We start from the raw sequence: 10,787 nt of genomic DNA on the forward strand, positions 1-10,787 counted from the left end.
GAGGTTGTAAAAGGCAGAGCACAGCCCCTGCCGGGCAAACTCACGACAGCCGGTCACTACACGTTCATCCCGTCCAAGGGGGCTCGCAGCAAAACCTGCTGCAGCACGGCCATGACCCCAAACACCACGTTTTTCCATACCACGGCTGTATCAGTCGCTGAGAAGGCAGTGCTTATTTACCACCCTGCTGCTCTAGCACATGCTCCTCTACGTTGTTTTGAAGCATTAGGCGCAACAATCAGGTCAACGCTCAATGGCGCTGTGCAAACCCAAAGGCACAGCCCCACGGCACCTTCACCTGAGCACAGTGCCCGTGCAGGTTTTGCCCATGAATGTCTGGGCAAGCCACGTTTTGTGACTGGAAAGTAGCATGCACAGACTGGAAAATACGGTGGGTTATGTTCTCTGATGGCAGGGAAGGAAAAAACAGTCTTAGGTTTGTCAGCCTCGGGTTCCTTCAATCCTGGCTATGCTACAAAGTCTTGCTGCTATAAATGAAGCACTTTGCTTCATGCGGTGCGTTTTATGCTCCTTGCTCTGTTGTGATTATTATTTGAACAGTAAATACGTTTCTTTGTGGAGGCAGAGCTTTATTCCAGTAGCCCAGAACTTGCATCCAGACTTTTGCCACTATTTAGCAGTTTTCAGCAAGTTCTGTTCCCTTAGCTAATTCATTGAATAACATGTTCTCCATCTGAGCACTGGAAATACAGAACTGCAAATGGCATGCGAGTGATGCTACACGTCGTATTCTGTAAAACTGTTTAGACACCGTTAGGATCTTCGTGTTACAAAGCAAACAGTGCAAACTTCTGCACTAGGCTTGCCTATTCCTCTTCCAGTAACGAGCACCTAACCATGATCCAAGAGACATCAGTATTTATCGCTGTAAGCATTCATTGGACATTTAAACAAAATTCTTCAACCTGCATGAACGCAGGCAGGACTGGCAGGCACTATCTAAATGAGCTTCAGTTAATTGTGCTAATGTTGGACCAGTACAGTGAGTACTGCCCGCCCCACAGACATACAAATTTAGTTGCACGTAAAATTTGAAACTCTCCTCTGCCAATTAGAATACCAATTTCAGATTGCAATCCGTATAATAAAGCTAATTAAACAACCTTTCCTCCACTGAGATCCATTAGGCTTTTTATGTTTTGATCTATTTAGAATTTCCATTTGCCTCCCACTCTCCGCTGACTTGAAAATTCCTCTGTGTTTCGGGAAAGCTTAGTGAGTTTCTCACTTTATTATGAGTTAGACGTACATCTGGCCATACAGGAAAAACTCCGGCCAAGTCTTTCCCATTAGCCATGCTACAGAGACATTAACAACTGAAACAGAGAAATTATTGGTGACAAGTTTCTTTCTAAAACTGATGAAGCACACCATTTCTACTTCTTAGCATCAGCTGAGGCTTTAACGCTGGTTTACTTAAAAAAAAAAAAAAAAAAAAAGTTCATATTAAACAGATTTATATAATATTAGGAAAACATTTAGTTTTAAGGAAGGTAGAATTATTCCAATATCAAATACATTATCATTTGTTCCAGGTTTTCTTAGAAAGCATATGAAAACTAGAAAGAGGCCTCTAGACAAACTAGACAGGAACACAAATACTCAAATAGGTATTGAGTTTGCACAGCATATTTGCTATAAACGAGACACAGAAGACCTTTAGGAAGAGATGCTAGCATTACGCTGATTTCTGTCCCCCTGTAGCTCACCAAAGTAAAACCTTTGAGTATTTCTCGTGAACACACAGAGGTGCTTCTTAGTGGCAAACAACATATTTTACACATAAATTGTTACTGAAATTACTATCAGTATTATTAACCATCCTGTAAACTATAATCAGTACCATGTACAACGTTGCTAAATTTGGAAACAAACAGCAAACAATACCTCATCCGAGAATCTTGGGCAACAACAAATCTACACAATTTCTATCCATTTTCATAAATACGTTGTGTATTCTCAATTTCCAGATTTTTTTTCATGCAATGTGAATTGAAATAGACAGAAATACTATTTTGTGAATCACCGCTCTGGGTTCCAGTCCTTTGATAATGCTAAACAACACTTCATCCCACTGAATGTGTTCGTTAAGTAAAGTACTACTAAGCATCATAAAACAGCAGAACCTAAGTTATGACTGATAAAACAATCATTACAGCTGTGGCAAGCACACTTCGCAGAAGGGTAATCTACATCTGAAAGAACAGAAATACCTAGGCAAAGAAACACAAAAAGCAAAACAAATAAAATACATTTCATGCTCCCTTTGGATAACAATTTCAGGCTCTAGTTCAAATATTTTATGCACGTGCTTAACTTGAAAAGTGTAGGAAGGCGAGTTGAAGTCAAGGTATGAAAGCCTTGACCTCTTGAAGACATTGCATAGAATATAAAATACGTTATTCTGTTCTCATGTCAGCATCCACCAATATTTGTGCTTACTTAAGCATATTCTGCATTCTCTTGTGCAAATAATAGCTCCCTATGAGCCCAGCATACAGTAAGACAGACTCCTAGCAGTACAGGTCAGGGAAAGATCTCTCACCTGAAAAGTTCCTGCATGGTCTTCTTCTTTGTCACCTTCTTTTCCTTCCTTGAGAGCAATCAATGTGAACCCTCGAAAGTACGCAGGAGTGGCAGCAGAAAGTGTCACTGAAATATAAGAAACAAAGAAAACGTACCATTAGTTGTGAAGGCAGACACATGCATATAATTTCTCAGTTCAACGTGAAATGTGTGTGTTTTAAATTGGTATTAACAAAAGCGAGAGCACTAACAACATGGAGCAGAGCCAGCCAGAACACAAAAATCTTCAGTCCAAGTTTCCACATAAACCAAAAAGCACTGGCAGAGTACTGATGTGAAATCTCCCAGCTATTTTTTCATGCCCTCTTTTTTTCCCCACAGAGGTTGCTCATCTGTTCAGCTCTACAGGAGGTTGTGTTGTTGTTGTTGTTGATGATGCCTTTTTGTTATTGTTTTGTTCTTATGTGAAGAAATATCTTCTGAAACATTTGGCTTCAGCTTTTGTCCTGCTTTGAGCACGGACAAGGATCTAGGCATTAGTACACGGAAAGTTTCTTTGACTCTAAAGCAACGTGACCATACCACGTGCCTCAGCTTAACTAGCCAGAGGTGCTAGCTTTAAAACTATCCTTCATCTTCTTCGTCCTTTATCCTGCTTCTTCCTCAGGGCAGAACAGGACACAAAGTTGTACTCCTGGGTAAAACCGATGTGTATGGCTGTGCTGCCAAAGCATCCTACATGTCAGCACAACACCTATCTTCACACTCCGATCCTGACCACGACGGTGTTGTTGACTAGAGCTGCTAGCAGAGAAGAAATAGCGTAACACTGCCTGTTCTGATTTTACTATGCTTGGCATCGGGACTGCACCCCTCATGTTCTGGTGGTGCAAAACACCTTTGTATGATCTTACTATTTGCCGCCGCCAGCACCTAAGCATCACCTGAGCTTCGTGTCAGCTACAGCTCTTCTGAATGTTATAAAGCAAGATGAAATAGGACAGAGCTTTGAGGCAAAACTTTTGGGGGCATTTATACATTACTCAGCCTTTTTCAATGCCTTATAGGAATCTCAGTCTGAAACAGAGATACATTTTATGGAAGAAATCTGTTTGGATTAAAGGAAAATGGTCAGAAAACCAGACTAGAAATACTAGAAATCCTCGTAAGTAGCTTTTACTTCAGCCACGATGCAGCTAGCGCTGCTTGTAGCGCACTATTGTCACGCTCTCAAGCCCTGCCTGGCACAATAGGAACTGAAGACCACCCAGAGTTTTCATGAGCAAACAGCAACTGCCAATTGCAATCGCTGCTTCCTAGCTGGGTATTCCCGAGGGACTGCCTCTCACACAAACAGGAGGCGAGGAGCTGCACCACGTTACTAACGACGACAGACAGCCCTGAAAAGATACTCCTTTCAGAACGTGTTCAGAGTTCATTTGGAATACGTGGAGCCCTTTTTGATCTAGAAATTCTGTAACAGAAAAAAATATAATAGGGTGTTTGAAGGCTTCTAAGCTTTTTGCAGCAATATTTGGGGCTAAAACCAATGGTGTTTGAAAAATAGCAGACTGGACAAATACACAAAAGGTTAAAAACTGCAAGTGCCACATTTACACCAAAGTGAGTTGTTGGGTTTTGTTTTTTGTTTGTTTGTTTGTTTTTTATAAACACCTCTACAAATATAAAGCACTTATGGGCATATGAGCAAGCCCCTAAACTCCCATGATTTTCTACTTGTTCCACAGAACCTTAGCGTGAACTTGAGTCTCATCATTTCTGGGGAGGAAGAAACTTTGACGTTTTATGTATGGGAACCAAGTGGCTGCGTAAGAGCAACTAATGTTTCTATGTTTCTAAGCATTGCTCTAATTTATTAATTCATTATCTGCCCAATAATTACTATTGCTAGTCCAATTTTGCAAACATTTGCAGCCCAATCTAAATGAAAATTCATGGCCAGCCCTTCGGTTATAGTAATTGGGAACAGCACTGCTGAACTCAGTGGGGACGAACCCATTGCACTCTTTTGAACACTGGTTCTTGGAAACTAATTGCCATAAAAGCATTTCACATGCAACAACTTTTTCCATATATTATATGTAATTCAAAAGTCTGAATCACCATGAGCAAAAAGTTACACCAGAAATACTTCAATGCTTACACAAGGAAACAGGGATTCCAGCTGTGAATTGACTCAACCGTTTTCATCCTCCTCCTCACATTTATGGATCAACCCAGTTTCCAAAACCCCTACCAAGAAACCAAGGACATCTGAAGTGCTACAAAAGCTCTTGGGGGGGGGGGGGGAAAAGAGCGTCCGCTCTGAGCAAGCACCAACAGCTCCGCTCCTCTATCTGCTTCTCTCTGCAACTGATGATATGGGAGAAGTGCTGAGATAGTTACAGAACAAGGGCTCGCTTGTACATCACAGACGAGCGCTCGCACATCAGGCAGGAGAAAGAAATTCAGAAAATTCAGCGCTCCTTGGAAGAGAAGTCCCACAGCGGACACAAAGGGAGCGCAGTGTGCAGCACCAGCCCAGCTTGGCCTTGGTGGAGGTGGGAGTGCAGACTGCTGCAGACAGGGGCACAGGGAAGGACGGTGCTACCCAAGCAGTGCAGCGAGGGACTGCACAAGTCGCATCTTCACCCTCCTCAGCAGTGCACCTGTTCCTGGATATCACGGCAGGAACCAGGCGCTGCGTGTCAGCACGTCAAATGGACGCTATTCCGTGTATATTTTTAAGAGGTTGAAACTTAACTCGTTTTTCCTGGAAAGCTCATGCAAAATTAACAATCTACAGATCGATAGAGCTAAGACTGATTAGTTTCAAGGACAATTACCCGGTAACACTGAATTAAACTTCAGGGCTGTCTGTGCCTTCCCCTGGGAGGAAGGGCATAAACCATGTGTTTTGGGCTATCTCGGGCCCAACTTGAGCAGCAGGGAGAGGGGACCGTGCCCCAGGGTGGTGTGCCCACAAATAAGCCTGGTACCAGTGGAAGACCAGCTCCCCACACGCATTTCTGTCTGCTCCCCAGGGAAGGAAGCGACACTGCAGGCTGAAGGACCAGGCAGAGAAAGGCCACGGCACCAAGAGCCCGAAATAAGATGTCAGAAACGTCTGTGCCCCATGGGGGAGCCACAAGACCCAGAGCCATTGCTCCTGCATTACACCTGAGGGAGGAAATGAGGATGACTGCAACCACTGGAGCGCTGCAGCTCTTCCCATCACCACAGCTCCAAGGCCTGAGGCAGAAGGCACGTCGGGCAGCGATCTGGAGTAACAAACATCGCTGGACGCCTCCACACCGCCGGGGTAGTGGCGAATGGGATTTGTATGTAGAGTGAGTCCCCGCGTTATCCACCTTGCATAAATACTCGTTTATTCCAGGAGCCCACTAGGAAACGTGCCAAGGATCCAGATTGAATTAAACGAGACAGGGGCCATGGAAACAGGCGGCTCTGGCTCCAACTCAACTGAGGTTGTGCAAATCCTCTGCAGCGTAGGCCATCTAGCAATTTACAGCTAAAACCCCTACAGATGTGCTATAATCCCACATTTTTAATTGTTAGTTAGATTTTCTAACCTTTGTATAAAACAGTAGCATAGTTCCAGTTGTAACACAGAGTTTCCTTCAAAAATGAGCTCTTAAAAACATTCCATGGTGCTGCTATTGTCACAGATAATGGATATATTAGGCTAACATTTACTTATGTTCTTCCAACCCTCCATAAAGTGTCCTTAAAGGACCGTTCAGATAAAGTATTCAGGTGGCACATAAGCTTAATATCAAAACCACGTGTTTTGGTCTACATTTTCAATTTTTATCGTTAGCTGTAATTTTCCCATTTCTAAGACACTACAATATGCTAATGTGATTATTGATTGAGCTCCTAACATCAAGATCTAGCATGTCCACAAAATTAACTCTAACCCACTGGGGGCTTTCTTTGCCCCTACATTTCCATGTAATAGAAACTTCTTTGGCAGGTGCCTCTAAATATCCAGTAATACTTTCACAGAAGTAAACTCCCAAACTTCTGCAGAACATTCACGTATTTGTCACTGTTGAGGAACTTGACATTTACTTCTCTTTATCCTGCTTGGTAGACGTGCAGCATGGTATCTTTCAGACTCCTGGTACTAATCCTAATGCCTAGGTTAGGGTTAGGCTAACTGTACCAGTTAACTGACTGCTGGGCAATGCACATTTCCTCACACCACACTCAAATGTCAGTTATCGAGAAAAAACTTTATCACAAATCCCACAAAGCTACAGCCTGGTACTCAAAACAGGTTAATCAATGCAGCAGAGATTTTCTTCCATTCTTTAAGAGAACATGATGTGTAGACTTTTTTTTTCTCCCCATCTGCCCTAAGACTCCCATGTTCGTACAATGGGAAAACGTTGCTCTTTACACTGACTCCAAGGAAGGTCAGGAGAAATACTTAGAAGAAACACTCAAAATTGATTTTTCAAAGTGATGATTTCCCCAAGAACCCATTCATTTTGCCTATAAAAGAGATAGGGTAAAGTACATAAAATAAAAATAAGAGTCCAATTTATTTTCAAAGTACTTTTAAAATACAAAGGTGACAGTGTATTCCATGAAGGTTTGCTTCCAAAGGGACTGTGTAGTGAGGCAGGAAAAGTGACCAAAAGCTGCCTTTATCTATTAATTAGAAAAAGATGCTGAAGAGTGCTTTGGAAGTTAATTTCAAGGATTGTATGTGAAGCGTTCAGCAGAGAATGAATGCCTCCATCTCTTATTTACAGTGGTCATTAGCACCATCTCCTCTGCCTCTTTCCTGTTTGAACCATCTGTTCTTTACCCCAGGAAAAAAAAAAAAAAAGAAGGGGGGGAGGTAAACAGAAGTGCAAGATGTGGGAAGTTGGCAGCATGCTGCATCACTGTTTGCCCATATGCTAACTCATTATATTAACATTCATATTTCAGGGCAAGACCGACCAGCTCCGAGTTTCCTCTCCTTGCTGCTGGATGCTGAAGCTGCTACTCGCCGCACTAGGTTTAAAGGGGGAGGAAGAAATCCTACAGAAGTCGGTGAAAGAGGGAAAGAGTGAGCGCGTTTTGTATCACGTCAACTTGTAACGCTGAGCCGAGCCGGCAGAGAGAATTCATAAAAGGAAGGAAAATCCTCTTAATGCTGAGTTCGTGCTTAGGAGTAAAGTGACACCGTGAAATCCAACTCGCTCTCACTTGTCAGGAAAGCATCCCCGATAAAGCAGTGCGTGGGAGCACCTTACCCTGCCTTCACCCACACAGCCACACGCGCTCCCGCAGGGACAGGGAGGTGAGGGGCACGGAGAGCCCCGCTGTAGTTTTGGGGACACTTGTCCTGACCGCGCCGCTGCTGTGGGAAGGAAAGGACGGCCAACTTACCCCGGTAACTGTTCCCAGGCTTGTAAAATTCGGGATCGCCCTCCACCCTGAGGCTAAATTCATTGTACCCTTCCCTCCGGGTGCCTTGGGCTCGCAGGATCCGGCTGCAGTATCCCTCGGATTTCGCGGCTTTCTCCAGGGTTTCGTCCGAGAAGCCCTTCGCCACCAAGGGGACCGTCAGCGCCAGCAGCCGCAGGGCCAGGGGCTGCAGCCGGGCTCCCATCCTGGGGGCTCCGCGCAACTTCTGCCCCCGGCTCGGCACGGCTCGGGCAGCGCCGGCCCCCGGCAGGAGGCTGCGGGCGCGCAGGGACCGGGCTGGGCGGCTGCGGGGAGAGAGGGAGGGGAAGGAGGGGAGGGCAGAGCCGGAGGAGAGAGAAGGGAGGGGAGGGGAGGGGAAGGGAAGGGAGGCGGGGAGGGAGGGGAGGAGGGGATCACAGCCTGATGCTGCCCAGATCCCGGCGCGGGGCTGGCGGCGGGGTGGTGCCCGCCCGCGGGGATGCTGCGGCCGCAGCCGGGCAGAGGGAGGGGAACGGGGCCGGGGATGGTCCCGGCTGCACCCCCCTGGCCCTCGCCTGCGTCCCAGCAGGGGCACATCGCGAACGGCAGCGCCTGAAAGGAGCCGGGGAGCAGCCCCGGGGCGCCCGGGCACGGCTGGGCTGCTGGCGCACCCGCACGGCAGGACCCCCGGCAGCCACCCGCAGCGAGAGGGCAGCGCCGCTCCCGCTTAATCACAGAACCACAGGGCTGGAAGAGACCTCAGGAGCATCGAGGCCAAGCTCCGAGCTGCAAGGACGCCGAGCGACTTGCCTGGATGCCCCAAAGTTCCCAGCAGCAGGGAGAAGGGGGAGCCTAGGCCATAGGGTCCCCGCACCCCCGGCCTGCTGAGGGGTGCAGGAGGGCACCAAGCTCGGTGCTGTTGCCCAAATACAGGCAGCTCTCCACCGAGGGCTGTGGGAGGATGCTGAATGGTTTGCTTTAAGAGCTTGCTACTGCAAGTTCCTCTACAGGGTAAAGCATATTTATAAAGAATATAAACCAGCACAGCCTCAAAACACACGCTCAGTGTTAAGAGCTGGATGAGATTTTCAGTTTAGGATGAGATGAGAGAAGGCTTCAACTACAGGAGGAAGGAGGATAAGGGCTCTTGCCAGCACAACTTCCTTTTTCTGCTCCTCTCATCACTTCGATATCACTTTGAAACACCAATCCTGGCTTTCCCATGTAATCTGCCAGGTCGCCTGCCCCCGCTCAACCCTTTCCCGTCACTGTCCCCTCCTGCCCAACCCACAAGTACAAGGGGGGTACTTCACCCATCGCCTTCAGAGCAATAATATTGGCTGCTTTTGCTATTTGGGTTCCTCCTTGACAGCTATATTGAGCTCACTTGTTTGATAAGAACTGGGTCTGCTTTAGCCAGGTTCCTCAGTCAACTTCATCAGTTAAAAAAAAAAAAAAAAAAAAACAAGATGCAACTGAGACTGACAAAACAACTAAAACCATACTGGTGTAAGGCACCTAACTTGCTTCATTCTCGATCCTTGGCTTCTCATTTGCTTTTCAATCAATCTCAGCAAAAGAATTACCTGACCGAAGCGTTCACAGCAGGCGCTGCACACATTCCTGCACAATCCACCGCTGTTTGGAGCCAGAGCCCTGGGCTCTCACTCAGCTCCTCCAAGGATTTCAAGTCACCTCCATGGCTTTTTTTTTTGTTTTCACATAGCATCAAACTAACAGTTAACTGATTCCTCAGCATCTATTAACTCTTCATCTTACAACACATCCTGTATCTGCTACTTTTCTTCCTCCCTGAATTGGTCTGACACATTTCTTCCAGCTTCTTTCTTTTTTGTTTCAAAGCTAATTTTTTGTTTAAAAGTTAAAGCATTGGAAAGTTTCCTGGAAAGGTACAATACAGTGTCTTGTTAAGAGGGAATGCTTCAACTTAGCAACTGATACAGATAAATTAACTTGCACTGCCTACAGCCATGAAATGAGTAATTTGTTGCCGAGACGTTTTTAGAATATGGGCGATGTCATTAAGCACGGGCATCCTCAGGGTTTTCTATTTGTTCTACTAATTAGTGTGTGTTTGCCTAAAGCATCCAGCATGATGTACCAGTCAAAGACACACGCAAACTGATGAATCCGACCATCCATGGCAAATTTAACAGAGAAAGCTTCGTATCTTAGAGACTGCAGTGCTGCTTCTCTTTGTGCACTTTCTGGGATGAATAAAGTTGCTGTTCATGACTGTTAGGCATAACAATCATTACTGGGGTAATATCGCATTTGATGGAGCCGATATGGTTGGAGAAAGCTCCTTTCCCCCGCCCCAACAGCAGGCTTTCCTCACAAACAAAAACACAAGAGCTGCCGTCTTCCTTACCTTTTGCTGCTTCTGATAAGAAGCTCATTTTAAAATGAGATTTTAGGGGACTGCACTAACTACTGCAGAACATCCCTGCACTGACTGGAAGATATCGTAGGTGGTGTTTTAAATTTTCCTTCTTCCCCACCTTCTGCTTCTACGCTTTCAAATAGCTATGCGAAGTCTCAGGAAGTATCCGCAAGGTGAGATGTGCAATGTAATAGCTGTCTATGCAACACTTGATTTTAAGGCCCCTCGTACCCGAAGCAAAGGAGCCTCAGGTAACTGTCTATACCGATTAAAAAATGAACGTACCCCTCACAGCAGTCTGTTCAGAGAGCCTCCAAAAGCAGCTAATTAAAACCATCAGGGTGACAGGCACCTTAAGTCTCTTGGTCATCGGCTGCTCGATAGCCTTACTGGGCGCTAGGACTCACCCGTACATAGTGATAACAACAGA

The 10,787-nt window shown here is 45.7% G+C and overlaps 1 protein-coding gene across 1 annotated transcript in view; it reads right to left on the reverse strand.

Moving 5' to 3' along the window:
* SPON1 (spondin 1) overlaps positions 1-8,179 on the reverse strand; it is a gene marked incomplete at both ends in the record, with an annotated part of 176,230 nt that extends 168,051 nt beyond the window's left edge. The window contains 2 exons of the mRNA XM_084288308.1: positions 2,567-2,673; positions 7,957-8,179. Coding sequence (XP_084144434.1) covers positions 2,567-2,673; positions 7,957-8,179 — 330 coding nt within the window. The remainder of the gene's footprint in view (positions 1-2,566; positions 2,674-7,956) is intronic.
* Between the last annotated feature and the right edge of the window lie 2,608 nt (positions 8,180-10,787).

This window comes from Netta rufina, assembly GCF_964035555.1.
Source record: "Netta rufina genome assembly, chromosome: 5".
NCBI classification, from domain to species: Eukaryota; Metazoa; Chordata; class Aves; order Anseriformes; family Anatidae; genus Netta; species Netta rufina.